This window comes from Hemiscyllium ocellatum, chromosome 14, assembly GCF_020745735.1.
Source record: "Hemiscyllium ocellatum isolate sHemOce1 chromosome 14, sHemOce1.pat.X.cur, whole genome shotgun sequence".
Lineage (NCBI taxonomy): Eukaryota > Metazoa > Chordata > Chondrichthyes > Orectolobiformes > Hemiscylliidae > Hemiscyllium > Hemiscyllium ocellatum.
This window is the reverse complement of record NC_083414.1, coordinates 54450616-54471619: the sequence shown is the minus strand read 5'-3', so window position 1 is coordinate 54471619 and position 21004 is coordinate 54450616. Positions and strand designations below refer to the sequence as shown.

The 21004-nt window shown below is 40.0% G+C and overlaps 1 protein-coding gene across 8 annotated transcripts in view; it reads left to right on the top strand.

Moving 5' to 3' along the window:
* Positions 1 to 21004, top strand: part of chl1b (cell adhesion molecule L1-like b) — an 892764-nt gene that overhangs the window by 518714 nt on the left and 353046 nt on the right. For all 8 annotated transcript variants that reach the window (XM_060835722.1, XM_060835723.1, XM_060835715.1 and 5 more), the window contains 2 exons: positions 12416 to 12581; positions 20582 to 20706. In XM_060835722.1, the coding sequence (XP_060691705.1) occupies positions 12416 to 12581; positions 20582 to 20706 (291 nt within the window). The remainder of the gene's footprint in view (positions 1 to 12415; positions 12582 to 20581; positions 20707 to 21004) is intronic.

Sequence of the window (21004 nt, the reverse complement as noted above, 5' to 3'; positions counted from 1 at the left end):
CCATCTATTTCCCTGCAGTCTACATCTTTGATATCCTTTTCCATGGTAAATACTGATGCAAAATACTCATTTAGTATCTCGTCTATTTTCTGTGGCTCCACACAAAGGCCGCCTTGCTGATCTTTGAGGGGCCCTATTTTCTCCCTAGTTATCCTTTCGCCCTGATGTATTTGTAAAAACTCTTTGGATTCTCCATAACTCTCTTTGCCAAAGCTATCTCATGTCCCCTTTTTTGCCCTCCTGATTTCCCTCTTTACTCCTACTGCCTTAATACTATTCTAAGAATTCACTCGATCTACCCTGTCTATATCTTACATATGTTTCCTTCTTTTCTTAACCAAACCTTCAATTTCTTTAGTCATCCAGCATTCCCTATACCTACCAGCGTTTCCTTTCACCTTGACAGGAATATTCATTCTCTGTCTTCGCATGATCTCATTTCTGAAGGCTTCCCATTTTCCAGCCAATCCTTTACCTGCGAGCATCTGTCTTCAATCAGCTTTTAAAAGTTCTTGCTTAATATTGTCAAAATTAGCCGATCTTCAATTTAGAACTTCAACTTTTAGATCTGGTGTATCGTTTTCCATCATTATTTTAAATCTAATAGAATCATGGTCGCTGGCCCCAAAATGCACCCCGACTGACACCTCCGTCACCTGCCCTGCCTTATTTCCCAAGAGTAGGTCAAGTTTGCCCCTTCTCTAGTAGGTACATCCACACACTGAATCAGAAAATTGTCTTGTACACACTTAACAAATTTCTCTCCAGCTAAACCCTTAACACTATGGTCGTCCCAGTCTATGTTTGGAAAGTTAAAATTCCCTGCCATAACCAGCCTGTTATTATTACAGATAGCTGAGATCTCCTTACAGAGTTTGTTTCTCAATTTCCCTCTGACTATTAGTGGGTCTATAATACAATTCCAGTAGGGTTATCATCCCTTTCTTATTTCTCAGTTCCACCCAAATAACTTCCCTGGATATATTTCCAATTCATCAAGAAACATGCCTGCTTCTACCCTTGAGAAAATGGAAATAAAATCATAGAATCCGTCCACTACAGAAAGAGGTCATTTGGCCCATTGAGTTCGCACCGACCCTTCGAAGAGTACCTCACCCAAATCTGGTCCCCCAACCTATCTCTATAACCCTGCATTCACCATGGCTAATCTACCTAGCCTGCACATCTCTGGACACTGTGGGCAACTTAACATGGCTTATTCATCTAACTTGCACAACTTTGGACTGTGGGAGGAAGCCAGAGCACTTAGTGGAAACCCACACAGTCAATCAATGTTGGAATTAAATCTGTGTTTCTGGTGCTGTGAGGCAGCAGTGCTAACCACTGAGTCACCATGCAAAATGAAACAAAAGTGCTGGAAAACCAACAAACCTTCAGGGGCTGAGAGAGGAAATGGGATTAGCATGAACTTAATAAGCTGGTTTCCTTCTGTACCATAAATGACTTTGACAAACATGCAGAAGATAGCTGGGCCTAGGACCCTGAGCTAAAGAGCTCTAATGGTGTCCAGAGTTGGGGTGATTGGCCTTCAATAAAGGGTCGTGCAGGCAGCATGGTGGCTCAGTGGTTAGCACTGCTGCCTCACAGCACCAGGGACCCGGGTTTGATTCCAGCCTTGGGTGACTGTGTGGAGTTTGCACATTCTGCCCATGTCTGCGTGGGTTTCCTTCCACAGTCCAAAGAAGATGTGTAGGTCAGGTAAATTGGCCATGCTAATGTTAGGTGCATTACTCAGAGGGAAATGGGTCTGGGTGGGTTATTCTTCAGAGGGTCAGCATGGGCTTGTTGGGCCAAAGATCCAGTTTTCACACTGTAGGGAATCTAATCTAATCAAGCACAGCCATCTTGTTTTGTGCAAGGTATGACTCCAGCCAAGAAAACATTTCCACTCTGATTTATTTTGATTGCATTTATCTTAGGCTCTTCCTCGATGTCACAATTGATAAAATATTGTCTTTATGTCAAAATCTCTTGTTCCCACAATGCTTGAACCAAACATTTTTGTCTGAGTCAAGGCTGTAATGAGATCTAGAGCTGAGTGATTTTGCTACAATTAAAACTGAGAATTGGGAATAGATTATTGATGAGGAAGCAGCATTTGATCACATTGTCATGACATTCTATCATTTGGTTGATAATTAAGCATATAATAATGTAGTAGTAATTGGGTTGGTTGGATTGTCCTACTTTTTGTGGACAAAATATGAATTGGCAATTTTTGACCTTGTTAGATGCCCATGTTGAGGTTAGATTGCCTACAGTGTAGAAACAAGCCCTTCGGCCCAACCAGTCCACACCGATCCTCCAAAGAGTAACCCACCCAAACCCATTTACCTCTGACTAATGCACCTAACACTTTGGGAAATTTAGCATGGCCACTTCACCTGACCCACACATCTTTGGACTGTGGGAGGAAACCCGGAGGAAACCCACGCAGACACTGGGAGAATGCGCAAACTCCACACAGACCTTAGCCTTTTGTGGCTGCAATGGAAGATCACCAGAAGAAAGCCTGCAGTCCTTAAGATTAATTAGGAAGCAAACTTTAGCACTTCACTTGTCCAGTTCTAATGCCCTACTACTGGAGACTTTGAAGGGGGTCACGTGGTGTATAGCTGACTGTAGTTTGTTGTCATGGTTACTGTGGCCTTGCAGGCATTTTGAGTGCGTGCTGGAGCCAACCATCTCGAGTCGGCTGAGAGATCCTAAAGCAATGTAAGAGGTCTCGGTCTGCTTTTCCCTCGCTTTGGCATGTGTTCTGCAGGAGCTGTGAAGAAGAATATAGGGACTGTATAAATCTGTATAAAATAAGTGGGCTTTATGATAACCTTTCAGCAAAAATTAATTTTAATAACTGTCTTTGCCACTGTTATTGAAACAATATATTGTGGCAACAGCAATTACAAACTCATTTTACAATATTTGACATTAAAATTGGGTTTCCAAAATATTGGTTATCTTATCAATAGACATTTGGACTTTGGATGATGTGTTTTTAGTTTAAGTGTGATTGATATGGGCAACAAATGATGACCTGACCATCAATGCCCATACCTTACAGAAACATAGAAAACATAAACAATAGCAGAGCCTTCACATCTGCTCTGCCATTCATTATGACCATGGCTAATCTTTTAAATCAATGGCTTGTTCCCACTTTTTGTTATATCCTTTCATCCCTTTAGCCCCGGGTACTCTATCCAACTCCTTCTTGAAACAATACAATATTTTGGCCTCAACTGCTTTCTGTAGTAGCAAATTCCACAGGCTCACTATTCTCTGGGGCAAGAAGCTTCTTCTCATCTCGTACAAAAAGAATAAAAATAATTCAAATTAGCAGTTGATGCACATTACTGACAAAATGCTCCACAAGAGCATCTCTTTGCAAAGCAAACTTTCAAGATATGGAATTGATTCTATAACACATTAATTTCCATATTTACTTGCTGCATTAGTTTCATGATTTGATAAGTGAAAGAACTTAAGTTTTAAGTCCTTTCTGAGGGATGCTAGAGCCTGGGCGTGAGTAAGCCCAGATGTTTCCCACTGCCAGATGGCATGTCAGTTTTCTTGCATGATTGAAACTTAGTGCCATTTGGACAACGTTAAGGGCAGAGTAGTTGACTACCTGCAGCAGCAGATTGCAATAAAGCTCCAATGTCAAATGGCCTTTCTCTTCATTCTCCTCCTTACACATGCTGTATTCCAAAAGCCAAGGCTGTGTCGCTTGGCAAACGTTTGGTGGGAGGAGGAAAGGGGAAAGTTCCCTTCCAAAGCGTGGCTGATGAATTCTTTTTCTATTGTTATATTTTTGTTAAGTGTTCAGAGGGCATCAAAAGATCAAGGTGATCTCACTCTTTCTTAAGTACTGGCAACTACAACTCTGGATGTTAGGGCTGAAGATATATTGTGGTTGGAAGTCCAATGTGTTAGCCACATAGCTTTGGCTGCACACCCATTATCTTTAATTGCATGGTATTTATAGCAGTTTATAAAATCATGAGGGGCATAGATAAGATGAATAGCAAAGATCTTTTCCCAAGGTAGCGTTCAAAACAAGGGGGCATATTTTTGAGAGGAGAAAGTTTTAAAAGAGACATGAGGGAGAGCTTTTTCCACATCAAGGGTGGTTCATAAATGGAGTGAACTGCCAGACGAAGTGATGGATGCAGATACAGTTACACCATTTGAGACATTTGGGCAGATACTTCAATAGGAAAAGTTTAGAGGAATAAGGGCCAAACACAGCCAAGTGGTACTAGTTTAGTTTGGGATTCTTGGTCACATGGACTAGTTGGACTGAAGGGTGCTGCATCACTCTGTGACTCTAAGCATTAAGTGTCCTAGCGCTCAGAAATCATGTTGGGGATCTAATTCAACATGGTCCAGGGTTGAGACATGGAATTCTCTGGACATGCATTTTATGACACTTGAATGAAAATCCAGTCGGATGGCTCAGGGAACAGCCCATAAACCTCATTTGCGCTATGCTGTCTACTATTGATCAGAAAGCTTCTTTCATGAACTGATGCATCTATGATAGATTGTCAGAGAAACTGGCAATAATCCAGCAAGATGGATTTCTGCATGCTATCATTTTAAAGTGGGGTCTTTTTGTCCTGGTAAATAGGTTTAAGTTTTGGAATCATCCAGATTATCCCCCCTATGACTTATATTTCACAATGCAGTAGTTTTTTTTTATATATATACATCAATAGAAGAAGGTATGATCATTCTCAAAGCATAAGGGAGAGGGTTTCACAATTTCAGTCTCACGTGGCTAATTGTTAAGAAATTTAATATAGAAGGAAGGAACTGGAAGAAGGGATGTGGATTTTAAGTGAATCACTGTTATATTTTGGAGATGTGCAAGGTCACATAATTACATTGTATTTGCACCACATCTCCAAACATCTCAGTTTGACACTATTAGTCTTTGAAGTACAAATGTTTACATTTTTTTTAACTGGAGTCATTCCACACCAACCAAATCAGGTGTATAAGTATGTCAGCTCACTGCAGTTGTTGACTGGTATTATAAAGGCAAATAAGATATGAGGCTTGTATTAGTCATGATTGCATTCTTATTGTTTTCTAAGACAATCTGAGATAGTGTGTATGTAGTTCTTCAGTTTGCCTAATCCTAGGAATGCTCCAAGTCTCTCTCAAGATGATAGAGATATGAGTGATGAATAAATTTCAGATCCGAGGAAAGTTAAGAGATTTTGCCTTGTTTTCTCTTCTTGCAATTTTCAAGGTCAATGAGGTGATGACGGGCCTGTTTGCACAAATACAAATGCGAGGAGCAGTTTTTAAAAGTGCCATGTTAGAAATGAAAGGTTTGCCTTTAGATAGGATATGCAGCAGAGAAGTAAGTACTTCAGCCCAACCAGTCCATGGCAATGTTTCTGCTGTATCTCAGCCTCTTTTATTGTCAAAACTTGATGTCATAACCATCTATTTGGTTCTCCTATATGTAATGGCAGTTTTCCCCTTAATTGGATCTGTACAGTTTGCTTCAACTGTTGCCTGAAACAGTGCATTTCAAATTGTGTAGGTGAAGAAATATTTTTCTGAGTTCACTTTTGGATTTCTGGGTAATGACGATCATACACAGATGGCCTTTAGTTATGCTCTTCCCCATGACAGGGACTATCCATTGGATCCATTCTTCTCAAAAGCTTTAATAACTTTGAACACCTCCTATTCAGTCTTTGTACAAGTAGAAAAGGATCCCAAATTGTCAGTCCTTCTTCCGGGGTTATACATGCCAAGTATTTCTGGTGCTATCCTTGAAAATCTTATCTGCAGTCTCTCCAGCACCTTTATATACAATATAACTAGAAGTAAGTGGAGTGTAGAAAAGCCAATTCTTAATCATATCCCTCTCAAATTAAAATAGAACATTTGGTTCACTTCTTTTTTATGACTTTGCTAATTGTGACACAATGTTGTTCCTCTCCCGTATGTACAGTTGCATCTTCCAAGTAATGTGATCTCCCTGATTATATTCCCCCTTACAGTGCTCCTCAGTAGTGACTCCAGTCTCTCTCTTCTTCCCTCCATACCCAAACGTGCACACCACCACCATCACCACATTTTGTGAAGCAAGATTTTCCCTTTTCCCATTAATATTGATGATACATTATGACATTTCCCATTTCTGGATGATCTTCTGTTCTTTCCTTTCATAAGAATTCTTACCATTGATGTTGTTAACTTGTCTATAATTTCCTAGATGTATTCTGCACTCCTGAAATACAGAAATTATATTATTGAACTGCTTGTCCTTTGGCATCACCCACTCTCTAATGAGTTGTTAAGTATGAGTCATAATGCCTTTGCTATCTCTCTGCTAAATCATTTATAAATCTGCAGATTCACTACATAAAAACCAGGGGTTTTATCCTCTTTGAGTTTGTTCAGTTTATTCAATGCATCCCTTTTTAATGATCAATTCACTTAACAAGTCACTCATCTCATTCAAGGTCATGTTCCTGTTGTATGCTACTAGTAATTACAAAGCAAAATAATTACATAATACTTATCCACCATTACCTTTAGTGTTATCCTGCCTATCCCAGAATGGCCCCAGTCCCTACACAACTCCCTTTTGTTTTGATAATATGCCTGTAATTTAATAATTTAATATTTTGCTTTATGTTTTTTAATAATTTAGTTCTTTCTCTTTGTGTTCTTTGTTGTTTTATTGACTTGCCTCCTCATCTCCTCTTATTTTACCTCGTAATCCTCTACTGTCCATGCTCCTAATGGTCACCTTCTTCCGAACTCAGAATTGTATCCTTATGTCTCATTTTATCCATTGGATCCCATGATTTTTATTTTTTGATTTTCCCTTTTCTGTGTGGAGTGGATACCAGAAATAGCACTCAAGTAATTTGGTCTGGAACTTGTCTATGGAACGAGTGATACAGTGATGTGGATAGGTTTGTGTTAATTTTGTGATGTCCTTTATGATGTATTTATTAGCGATAATTCTTGATTACCAGCCACTTCTTTCTTCTTAAACATTTTCATCCTTCACCACTTTTCCCAAATTTGCTGATACATCACTGTGGTATGATAGCACTGAAGCTGTGATGACTTTCTTAATCAAATTCCCCACCTAGTGTGTTTGTATGCATCTGTATTTTGAATGTGTTCTTACCATGAATAGATAATTACGTGTTTAGTTATCAGTTTAGGCCACTGCTACTTTATTTGATTTTAATTTCTGCGCAGGTTGAATATTTTGAGACTGCCTTTCTCTGCTAAAATATAGGAAACTGATGAAACTTGCATACTTGGGGAAAATAGAAGATAGCCACCATTGTTTTGAAAGTGTTACCTTTTCCCAAGGAAGGTCAACTTTAAAAGCATATGGTTGTGCATGAATGTTACTGATCTGAGCTCTCTGTCCTAGTTTCTAGCTATGTGATTGGCAGCAATCCAGGTCAAAGTCCAAAATGTAGCAGCTCTGAAACCAACCTCCATTCATAATGGATGACACCAGGGATGCATTTTTAACAAGACAGTTTCTTCAGTACTTGCACGATGGAGAGAAAATGTTTCAGCAGAAGGATAAGACACCAAATGTTTTAGTAGCTAAAACAAAGAGGCTGTCTCACTTACCATTGTAATCTGCATAAGAGACTATGATTAAAGAGAGGGATCCATTTCCACATTGCTTCATTCTTTGGCACTAGCTCCTAGTATGTTTAACTTAAATGTAAGAGCAGTTGTGCAGGCAGGAGGGATGATCAGAAACCCACAGACATTTCTCTTTTTTTTAAATCAAAAAACTCAAAATAAATTACCTTAGATAGAAACATAGTAACATGAGCTGGCCAGTTAGCCATTTGAGTCTTCCCATGCATCTAACGAAATTAAAGCTGCTCTGTGATCTAATGCTCATGTACTTTGACATTCCATGTATTCCATATTCCTTATATTTTCCTTTGCACATATGCTGCCTGTATTGGGAAATATTTCAATGTATTTATTCCTTTATGTAGCTAACACTTATTTGATCTCTGATTTAAAATGTATAATTCTGAAGCAAGATTGCCATTTGGAGGAGAAAGTTCCAAATCTCTACCATGCTCTCTGTCCAGAAATGTTTTCTGTTTTCATATCTGAAATGTTTGGCTATGTTTTGTAGACAATGCGCTGTAGTCATCAACTACTGAATAAGCAGGAAGAGAAATGGGAGAGAAATCTTGTTTCACACTGCTTCAGGTAGCAGGTGTGTGGATATTTGAGGAACCCATTTGGCATTGTTCAGTGATACGAATGAAGCATACCATTGCTGCACACACACTGAGCTGTGGCATTGACTGCACCTAATGGGATTGACACAAGTCTGCGTAAGGCCTTACTAGCTTGAAAACCTCGATCAAATCATCCTTTATCATCATCAATTTCAAGGATGAGAGCCTGGCTTTGTGCAATCTCTCTCACAGTTTAATCTTTGGAATCTAGGTGTCATTTTGGCAAATCTACATCACACTCCCCAAGGTCAATATATCTTTCTTAAGCTGTGGTGCCCAAACCATTTAATAGAAAATCACTTTTTCTTTCAGGATGAGGCAATTGTTCGGAAAACTGAACAGTAAACAGTTGCTGAACTGAACCTTGTACTAGTGGATTGAACGAGTTCCTCATTTTTTTTTCATGGGATTGTGGGTATTGCTGGCATGTCTTGCACTGGCAAGGGGACCATACATTGCAGGTGTCTCGTCCTTAAACTGGGCAGCTAAGATTCAACCACCATTGTGAGCCAAGGTACTTTTGTGAAGCTGTTGGAGAAAACTATCTGCTCCCTTGAAAGGTTCAAGAGGGTGGCAGGCCTGGCATCATCTTTTGTTTTGAAATAAATGACTCTTCTTCTGAGAACTGAAGAACTTTGTTTCTCTCTCCATTGATGTGGCCAGACCTGCTGAGTTTCTCCAGCATTTTCAATGGTTATTTTGTATCTCTAGCATCTGGAGTGTTTTGCTTTTATTTCCCTGAAGTCCTCGTTTTGATCTCTTTAAGTAGCAACATTGGTAAGTACAGCTCTGGTGAGGTAACATCAGTAGACGTTGAGACCCTTAGTTGGATCGAACAGGGTTGTGTTCTAGAGCTCTATTATATTCTTCTCATTCCTACTGTCATTACACAGATGGTGATGACATATTCACCAAACTTGATGGAAATTCACAGCCTCGCTTGACCAAGCATCTGAGACAAAGGCATTGCAGGTCTTCTTAGGAAAGTTGCTACACTAACATTTTATGCTGAGGAACACATGCAGTCGCAAATGGACAGTCTTTCAAACTGCATTTTGCTGCATTTAGTTTGACCACCAGCCTCAGGAAGACAAATGTCCTGGTCCAGGATGTTGTCATACTGTCATCTATCAGCGTTGAAAATGTGTCACTGGATGTTGTTGATACCTTCACATATCTAACTTTCCAATCACCAGCAATTTGTCACTCGATGCTGAAGTCAGCATCACTAAATCTGCAACTATTTAGTTCATTTTGAATACAAGAGAGTGTGGAAAAAACAGCAACTCAACTGAAAACGACAAACTAATGTTTCCAAGCCAGTGTCCTCCGTGTACACCGCTGGAGTAGTGATATCTAAGCAAGATAGGTTAAACGGGAGAAAAGATTAAACAGTTTTCACCTTTACACTCTCACATGTATCCTTGGCATCTCTTGACAGGATGTGGTTACCAGAGATCATGGAGTGCACTCAATCCATCAATATACACTCAATACTAAGCATGCACAGGGTGGATGATGGCCATCTCCCCAAAGATTTGCTAAACATCCAACTTACCAGGACCACCTGAGTATCCAAGCCCCTATTTTAAGACATCTGTAAGCAAACTATGAAGGTGGTGGATAATGACTGACAACTGGGAGATAGTCACTGATGAATGTGACCACTGTTGCTTAATATTGGGAAGGGCTTTGGAGGTAGTGAGCAGAAATGAGCAGCTAAGCTGGTCAAGAAAAGGATCAAGGTGGCCAACAAATAGACTACTATCTCGATCCACTGTCAAGCTCTGCAGCAGAGACTGTCACGCCAGAGATGGGCTCCTGAACCAGTGGGGTGTTGCTTGATGCATAATTGACTACCATAGTGTAGGTTTCCAAATGGGCTTATGCTTCTAAGTGTTCACTCGCATATTGCAGTAAATAGTGTCAAAGCTATTGATAAACTCAAACCTGTAGCTGGTACTAGACTTTGTGCTTTAGAATTTTAGTCCAAAAAAACGGCTCAAGTAATTGAAGTTAAACAAAAGAGGTTGTATTTGAAAGTTCTGATGGAATTCACATTTGAAGGCTGAAACTTTCAATGTTATTCTTTTTGTCTGCAAAGTTGATTTTCAAACATGTCATTCATTCAACCTTATGCACTAGATGTTTGTGATATTACTTAATAATAAAAAAAACAAACATTAGAACATTGTGGGTTATTAAAATCTGATTTAAGCCTTTCAGTGGCGTGTGTTATGTCATTTCATCAACAATAAGCTGTTGGCCAATCAACTGTACCAAACCAATTGATATCGAGTGCATTTTGACAGCTATTAATTTACATGCAGTGAATCACATCTTATTCTTCAATGTTAAATCTTACATTACGGTTAATCTTCAATCTCTTAAAAATATTCAAAAATAAATAATGAATCAGAGTGCTATAATGTACCAATCAAACTTATTGTACATTTATTATATATCCGCCCAGAATGGAACATTATTCTGTTTTATGAAACACAACACTTTGATCAACTGAAATTGGCAACCAAAAATCATGAAGAGCTTACCCTTGACTCTCCTGCTCCTTGGATACAGTCTGACAGGCTGTCCTTTTCCAACACCACACTTTTTGACTCTGAACCAAAAAATCACAAAACAAAATGTTCGCGAACTGTGGCATATGTTCATTTCATTTTTGTACTTTGGCTAACTGGGTGACTTGATGTCCTACCTCTGAAACAATTTCAGAACAGTTGCTTATCTGTGGAGGCAGCAGATATTTCTGCAAGTTTACCTTCTGCATTAGAAAGCACACTGGCTGTGCTATTCCGGTGCCCAAAGTTGATATGGTTGTGTATGTGGGAATTGTATATGGAGAATCCATGGAATCTCCATTGTAACAATTCCAAATGAATTACCCAATAACTTGAAAGTTTTGCCAGGCAATTCATTCATACTTCCTTACAAATCTCTGAAATTCTTTGTTTAGTTTGGAGACTCTGGATGATTCCAGTGAACTTGATAGTAACAAAATAGTTACTCAGGAAAACTTGTATGATTAAATACATGAAGATCCATTTAACAATACCATACTCAGCTCCTGAACTCTCAATACATCTCCACAGGCTTCTTGCATCCCGACACTTCCCTGGAACCTGACATCGCTCTCGTTCTCCCTCTCCACCTCCCCCACAGGACCTGACACAGCCACCATGCTCCACTCCCTCCACTCGCCATCTTTGCACAATTTGACTCTCATCTTCCCACACATCCTTCTCCCACTCTGTCCCAACCTGATACCCCAAACCCTACCCACTACTGCTGGATCTGATGCTCTGTTGTTACTTGGCGCAATGCCCCCTATTCATCTGGCATCCTACCCAGTTGCTATTCCACTTACTTGGCACTCTATCTCTGACTCATCTTGCAATCAACCCTCCCAGCAATCTAACCTCTCACTGAGTTGACACTCTGATCTTTTAACAGCAGCTGTTGATGTGGCCATCAGGCCTTCAAATTTCAGAACACAGTAGTGGACTGCAGTGAAAAGTGGGCATGGTTGGCCTTCCTCTGACACTACTGCACTGCAAAAGACGTGTTAGAATGTAGTCACCACCTTCACATTCCTGAGGGAGTCCTGAGTGGAATATTCTCTCAGAAATGTCAAGTTCTATTCTTTCTTTAAAAAAGACAGTGGAGTAGAAATTATGTGAGAGCGCCACTCCTTGGAAAATCCAGCCCATTGCATTTTCATTTCCGTGCTGTTTGAACCACAATGCATTTTCAATATTTTACTTCCTCTTTTATTTTATGACATGGTTCTATTACTGCAATTTGTTTTGTTTCTGTAAATGATGCTATTTTATACGGTGCAGAGTGTCTTAACTTTGAAAAATCAAAGTTCAATGAATCAGGAACTGTGAAGTGAACAATTAAGTCAGACTTAGAGAGTTGCTTCTTCAAGAAGACATTTCACAAAGCGATTGCTGACTTTACTTATTGCTGCATTACAATACAAATTTCAGATGCTGTTGTTTGTAATAGTTAAATATCTGAACTTATTCACATCTCTTTTATCTGTTTGTTAACATTGAAGCAATTGTGCTGACAGCATTTTTGGTCCTCTGTCATTCTTGCAGCTGCTACACAAATAGTGCTTCCACCTATGGATTTGATGATACCGAAGTCTGCAGTGGCACAGTTCAAATGTCTTGCTGAGTATGACCCTGCTTTCGAAAGTGACTTTGAGTTATCGTGGAAACAGGATGGATATGAAATTTACAGTGACCAAACCGAGAATGACAGGTAATAGTTTTTAAACTGAACAAGAAGTATTTCACTTCAGTTATCATTATTGCTCATGCCAATTCATCACCACCATCATATTGAATAAAAGTTGTCAAAATATTAGGCACCCATTCTTAGGCTGACCATCTTGCAGACTTGAGCAAGTTGCTTACATTTTGCTTCTTGATCTATAGTCAGAGCATGTATTAAGAACATTTGATATATTTGTTTCTTTTTTATGTCTTACGCAAATATGTATATTTTTTCTTCTGCATGAAATTTATTATTGACTGTTTCTGAATTTTAGTGAAAAAATTGGAGAGCATGCTTTGCTGAAAACAAACTCTAAGTTTATGCATCTTGAGAACTAAATCTTGAAAATTAGTTTTAAAATTTGGCATACTGCTACTTCAATCTTGACTTTATTTGTTTTCAAGAAGGTGCATTTGTTCTTATTTAGAGATTATTTCATGCCTTATTTGTCTTGTTTGCCTGACGAACAATGGAGATGTGCAGGGGTTGACATAATTGTAATTTTGTGGTGACTCTTTTTGCAGTTCTAATTACATTTTGGCAAAATGTCAGGAATCAATGCTGCAACTCAGGCGAGAAGGGGATCAAGAGAAGACTTTGTTTTATTCATATGCTGGAAAATGCATTTTTCACCACTGCATCATAATTACATTTTCTTGTAAATTGTGTCATTAGGTGATTATCTGTGGGGGCTTTCATTGGTTAGAGAGTTTTTTTTAAAAAATTGGGTGTTAGTGTAAACGGCTTGACTGGCACTGTTAATTCCGTTAAGAAGATGGAGATAAGCTGCTTTCTTGAACTGCTGCAGGGACGCCCAAGTGTTGTGCGGAAGAATTTTTAATGTTTTGACCCAGCAACAGTTACAGTATGGCTCAGATAGTTTCAAACCAGAATGAAGTGTGACTTGGAGACACAGATATGCCAATGCCTTCATCATCTCAGGTATTGTAGGTTGCACATGTTATGGGTGCGGCAAAAGCAGCCAAGGTGCGATGGCACAGTGTGGCTGTGGCTGGCACACACTGCTGCCACTCTGTGTCGGTGGTGAAAGAGTGATTGATTGTTTAAGGTGGCAGGTGGGATGCCAATCAAGAGGCTATTTTCTCGTGGATATTATTGAGATTCTTGTGCTTTTGAAGCTCACTCATCTAGTCAACTACAAAGTAACGATTAAACTCCTGACTTCTACCTTACTGATGGTGGATAAAATTTGGGGAGTCCAGAGGGGAGTTCCTTTCCACAAGCTCCCAGCCTCTGACCTGTTCTTGTTGCCGTAGAATCTATATGGCTGTTCAAGTTCAGCACTTGGTCAATGATAACTCCCGGCTGTTCATAAATGGATATTCAGCGATGTTCATGCTATTGAATGTCACCAAGTAACAGTTAATAATGTGAATGGCTGTTCAACCCCTTGAGCTTGGTCTGTCATTCAGTCAGATTATAGTTGATCTGAGGCCTCATTTCACATCCCTGCCTTTGGCCCATATCCTTTAATACCTTTGTTCAACATAAGTATACCCACCTCAGATTTAAAATTTAAGAGCTGTTCTAGCATCAACTGCTATTTGTGAAAGAAACTTTCAAACCTCTACCACACTTGGTTCACACTTTATAATGTCTCTCATGAACAGTTTGGCCTTAATTCTCAGACTATGCCCCCTAGTTTTGAAATCCCCAGCCGATGGAAATAGTTTATCTTTACCCTGTCTTTTTCTGTAAAAACTCTGAAGACTTCAATCAAGTCATCCCTAAACTGTAAAACTTCTGGAGAAAAAAGGCCTAGTTTGTATAGTTCCTCCTCATAACTGAACAAATGGTTCTTTCTTGGAAGAAATTATTCTTGCCTGACTCTGGTATGGTGTGAATGTCACTTGCCATTATTAGCTCGAGTCCGGATATTGTCTTGGTTTTGCTGTATGCAGACGTAGACTACTTTAGTGTCTGAAGAATCACAAATGGTGCTGACCATTTTTCAAGCATCAGTGAAGACCTCCCCTTCTAACCTTATGCTGGATGGAAGGACATTAGAATCATAGTTGAACAGGACAGAAACAGGCCATTTGGCCCACCATGTCTATGCTGATCAACAAATACCAAATTACACTAATCCTATTTTCTTGCACTTGGTCCGTTGCCTTTCCTGATGAAGGGCTCTGGCCCGAAACGTCGAATTTCCTGTTCCTTGGATGCTGCCTAACCTGCTGTGCTTTAACCAGCAACACATTTTCAGCCCATTGCCTACAATGCCCTGGTAGTATTACAAGTACTCATTCACTTGCTTCTTGAATGTTGCAGGAGTACTTGCCTCCACCACTCTCTCAGGCACCATGTTTAATATATCTTCCAACCTTATGGTGAAAACTTTCTTCCTCCACTCTCCTCTAAACCACTTGTTCCTCACCATTAACTTATGCCCTTTGGTCTTAAACACATCTGTCATGGGGAAGAGATTCTAACGATCTACTCTGTCTATACCTTGCATAATTTTATACACTTCAACCAGATTCTTTCCCTCCACCCCCAGTTTCCTCTGTTCCAGAGAAAACAAACCCAGCCTATCCAGTCCTGTCCTCATAACCGAGACTTTTCATTGATGGAACATCCTGGAGAATCTCTGTTGCACATTCTCCAGTGAAATCATATCCTTCTGAGAGTTCAGAACTGTACACATCATTCTATCTGTTGTCTAACCAATATTTGATAAAGTTGGAACAAGATTTCCTTGCTCCTACAATCTATACCCCGGTTGATGAGGGTAAACATCCCAAATGCCTTCTTCACCACCCTGTATACCTATGTGACATTTTCAAGGACCTATGGACTTGTACACCAAGGTCCCTTATTCTCATATTCCCCAAGTTCATGGTGCATATTGCCTTGCACTTAGCAGGATTAAATTCCATCTGCCATTGCTCAGCCTAATTTACCAGTTGATCAATATCATGACAAGCAGTAAACGACCTAGCACAAATCCCTGTGGAACACTGCTGTTCACAGGTTTTCAGTCACAAAAACAAGCCTCCATCATTACCCTTTGTCTCCCATTTGCAAGCTAATTTTGAATCCAGTTTGCCAACTTGCTTGGATCTCATGAGCTGTAATCTTTTGGACCAGCCTTCCTTGTAGGACCTTGACAAAAGCTTCATTAAAGTCTGTGTAAACTGCATCAACTGCACGACCTCATCAATAATATTTAATCACCTTATCAGAAAAACCCAATTGAATTAGCCAGACAGGATCTCTCTCTAACAAATCGGAGATAACTATCTCTGATCAATTCCTGTTTTTCCAACTATTGGTTAATCCTGTCTTTCAGAATTATTTCTAATTGTTTCCCAACCACTGATGTCAGACTATCTGGTCTGTATTTATCTGGCCTATCCTCACTGCCCTTCTTGAGCAAAGGGACCACATTAACTATCCTCCAGTCAACTGGCACTTCACCTGTGGCCAGTGAAGTATTAAATATCCCCACCAGGGCCCCAATAATCTCCTCCCTTGCCTCCTGTAATGCCCTGGGATACATCTTATTATGTGCTATAGATTTATGCATTTTAATGCCCATTACATATAATATCTCCTTCTTATTAACCTTAACATGTTCTAAAATCTCACCATCACAACTGAGATCTCCAGCTACAATGTCTTTCTCCTTTGTGAATCAGCCTTATCTCTATTGATGGATTTGGATATGGTTGGTCCTCAGACAGCACCCCAAGAAATTCACTCACAGTCGTGGAGCTGAGATTATTAACCCACAACAACAGCCATCTTCGTTTGTGTTAGGTGTGATTCATTCAAATGCTGATGTGTGTGTTGCTACCCAACAACAGTCAAGCTCACCTTGTCTCTTGAGTTCAGCTCTTTATTGCATACTTGGACTAAAATTGTGATGAATTCAGGAACTGAATGCTTTGGTGAAACCCAAACTGAACAAACATGAATTTCTGACTGTGCACTGCTTGATTTGACTGTCAACAACTACTTCCATCACTTTACTGATGATGGAAAGTAAACAGATGGGCCAGTAATGGGCTGGGTTGAATTTGTTCTGTGTTTTCTGGACAGGACATAGCTGGGCATTTTTTTTTTTTGCTTTGCAAGTAGATGCCAGTGTTGTAGCTGTACTGGAATGGCTTAAAGTTCACAGCCAGTTCTGGAGCATAGGTTTTTAGTTGTATTTGACTTTTTTCAGAGCCCTAAACCTTTGCAATACACATTGCCTTAAGCAATATTTTGACATCATATGGTTTGAATTGAATAAAGATCTGTGATGCTGGGGGCTTCTGGAGGAGGCTGAGGTGGGTTTCCACTTGACACGTGAGGCTTATGATGTTTGCAAATAGTTCAGCCTTGTCTTTAGCACAGATATGCTGGATTCTCTCATGAGTGACCACAATTCTCTAAGTTTTAGAGTACTCATAGACAAAGCTGAGAGTGGTCCGAAAGGAAGAGTGCTAACCTGGGCCAAGGCCAATTATATCAAAATTAGGCAGGAGCTGAGAAATGTGGATTAGACACAGCTATTTGAAGGGAAGTCCACATTTGATATGGGATGCTTTCAAAGATAGTGCAGGATAGGTGGGTCCCATTAAGGCAAAGGATAGGAAAGGCAAGATTCGTGAACCGTGGATGGTAGGAGAAATCGTATGACTAGCCAAGAGGAAAAGGGAAGTGTACATAAGGTCTAGGCAGCTAAGAACAGAATAGGTCCAGGAGGAATATCAGAAGAGTAGGACCAGTCTTGAACGAGGGATCAAGCGGGCTAAAAGGGGTCATGAAATAACTTTAGCGAGCAGAATTAAGGAGAATCCCAAATCATTTTAATCTTATATAAGAAGCAAGAGGGTAACTAGAGAAAGGATTGGTCCAGTAAAGGATAATGAAGGAAGGCTGTGTGTCGAACATGAGAGAATGGGTTATATTCTGAATGATTAATTTGTATCAGTGTTCACTGAAGAGAGGAACAAGATGAATGTTGAGATTAGAGATAGAAGTTTGGTTAGTCTGGATCACGTTGACATAAGTAGGGAAAATGTGTTGGGTAGGCTAGAGGTTATTAAGGTGGACAAATCCCCAGGACCAGATGGGATCTATCCCAGGTTGCTGAGGGAGGCAAGAAAAGATAAAGCTGGGGCCCTGACAGATATATTTGTGGCATCCTTAAAAACAGGCGAGGTGCCGGAGGACTGGAAGGTTGCTCATGTTGTTCCCCTGTACAAGAAGGGTAATATGGATATTCCGGGTAATTACAGACCAGTGAGCCTGTCATCACTGGTGGGAAAGTTGGTGGAAAAGGTACTGAGGGATAGGATCTATTTATATTTATAAAAGAATGGGCTTATCAGTGATAGGCAACATGGTTTTGTGCGGAGGAGATCGTGCCTTACCAACTTAATAGAGTTCTTTGAGGAAGTGACCAAGTTGATAGATGAAGGAAGGGCTGTTGATGTCATATACGTGGACTTTAGTAAGGCGTTTGATAGGGTTCCCCATGGTAAACAAATAGAGAAAGTGAAGTCACATGGTGTGCAGTGGATTCTAGCTAGGTGGATAAAGAACTGGTTGAGCAACAGGAGACAGAGTAGTAGTTAAAGAGAGTTTCTCAAAATGGAGAAAGGTGACCAGTGGTGCTCCACAGGGGTCAGTGTTGGGGCCACTGTTGTTTGTGATGTACATAAATGATCTGGAAGAGGGCACTGTTGGTATGATCATCAAGTTTGCAGATGACACGAAAATTGGTGGAGTAGCAGAAAGCATAAGGGACTGTCAGAGAATACAGGAGGATATAGATAGACTGGAGAGTTGGACGGAAAAGTGGCAGATGGAGTTCAATCCAATCAAATATGAGGTGATGCATTTAGGCTAGTCTAATTCTAGAGTGAATTATACTGTAAAAGGAATAGCCTTGGGAAAAGTTGATGGGCAGAGAGATCTGGAAGTACAGGTCAATTGTACCCTGAAGGTTGCTGCACAGGCAGATAGAGTGGTCTAGAAAGCATATAGTATGCTTGCCTTCATCAGACAGGGTATTGAGTATAACAGCTGGCAGGTCATGTTAAAATTGTACAAGACATTGGTTCAGCCATATTTAGAATACTGGTCACCACATTAACAAAAGGATGTGGATGCTTTGGAGAGCATGCAGAAAAGGTTTACGAGGATGTTGCCTGGTATGGAAAGCGCTAGCTATAAAGAGAGGTTAAGTAGGTTAGGTTTGTTTTCATTAGAAAAAAGGAGATTGAGGGGGGACCTGCTTGAGGTTTACAAAATCATGAAGGGTATAGACAGGATGGATAGAGACGAGCTTTTTCTCAGGGTGAAGGATTCAATAACAAGAGGTCACGCTTTCAAGGTGAGAGGTGAAAAGTTTAAGGGGGATACACGCGGCAAGTACTTCATACAGAAGGTGGTGGGTATCTGGAATGTGTTGCCAGCAGAGGTGGTAGAGGCACGTATGATAGATTCATTTAAGATGTGTCTGGACAGATGCATGAGTAGGTGGGGTGCAGAGGGATACAGATGCTTAGGAATTGGGCGACAGGTTTAGGTAGTAGATTTGGATCGGCTCAGGCTTGGAGGGCCAAAGGACCTGTTCCCGGGCTGTAAACTTTCCTTGTTCTTTGTTCTTTGATTGAGGATGAGGATATGTTTAGAGCCTCCACCTCCAGTGAGTTGTTTAATTTCCTATCAACATGAATGACTAGATGTGTTTGAATTTGATTTGTTAGTTGTGGAATTGTTTAGTTTGGCCTGTTGCATGCTACTTCCATTGTCTGGCATGCAAGTAATCCTGGATTATAGCTTCACCCGACTGATATCTTATTTTTATTATCTTGTACTATTCATTGAAACAGGATTGATTCTCCAGCTTGGTGGTAATGGTGGACTGGGAAATATGCAGACCATTGGGTTACAGGTTGGGGTTGAAAATAATTATGTCGCTCCTGATAACCAACAGTGCCTCATGGATGGCTAATTTTGAGTTTTAGATCTGCTTGAAATTGATCCCATTGAAAATGATGGTAGTGCAAAGTAATATGATGATGGGCGTTGTCACACTAGAGAAGGGATATTGTCTCTATAAGGACTTTATGGTGATTATGGCCTGTTTTTTCCCCTTGTTAATTTCTTCACCACCTGCCAGAGTTCCAGTCTAGCAATTGCATCCTTTTGGAAATGACAAGCTCATTGAGTCATAGTACTATTGAGTGACTCTTGTTGATAGGCATTCAAGTCCTCCATCCAGATTATATCCTGTTCCCTTTTCATCCTCAGTACTTCTTGAAATTGGTGTTCACCATGTATTACTGATTCATAAGCCAAGAATTGGACTGAAGGGTCTATGCTGTACAACTCTGTGACTCTAAGGTAGCAACAGGTGCTAAATAGGAGGCTTCCTTGTCATGCTCTGAGACTTTATATGATTTGGATTCAATATTGAGGATTTCCAAGGCAACTCCTTCCAAATTATACACCACTGTTCTGCCACACCTGGTAGGTCACAACCTATCCATGGAAGATGATGGTGATAACTGTGATACTGCCTGTCAGGTTTGATGACATGACAATGATTATGTTGAGCCGTTGCTTCACTAGACTGTGGCACAGCTCTTCCAGTGTTGGCACAAGACAATAAGTGTAAATAAGTAGGACTTTACAGGGTCAACAGGAACGATTGTGTTGTTGCTTTCTCAAGTGAACAGCTTAAAACCAGCAATTCACCCAGTTTTATTGCTCTTTGACATTTTTTGTAGTCTTTTAATGCAATTGATTGGCTTTGTTGGCCATTTCAGAAGGCATTTTAGATCATAATTCCTATGGGTCTGGATTCACATGGAGGCCACACCAGGTAGGGGCAATAAACTTCCTGTGGTAAAGAACATCTGCAGTTGTTGATAGGTGCCTTTTAATATAAGGAATCATGAAAATGAAATTAACTTCAACTAAGTTACTGTACCATCTGTAATTTTGTTATCCTTTAGAATAGTAATGGATGGCAGTATCCTTCAAATTAATGACGTAAATGAAGACGATGAAGGGACATACACTTGTGTGGCAAGAACCTCCCTGGACATGGCTACAGCAGAAGCACAACTTGTTGTCCTTGGTAAGTTTTCCTGTGCTACACATTCTTTTGTTCAGAGCACGTATTGAAAGGCTAATAGCTAACTTTGATGAATCTAAATGTGTACTCATCCAACTTACCATGCGTGGTGAGATGTCAGTTCTGATTATTCTCAGATAATTTGAAGTGCTACCTTTTGATAGTCGTCTCAAATTAGCAGAAGCAAAGGTATTTTAGGGGGAAGTAAGGCAAAAGAAAAAGAATGATTTTCATTCTTTCGAAGTTGTAAAAGCAGTGTCATTGATCTGCAATCAGTTGATAAGCTGTTCATGCTAAATTC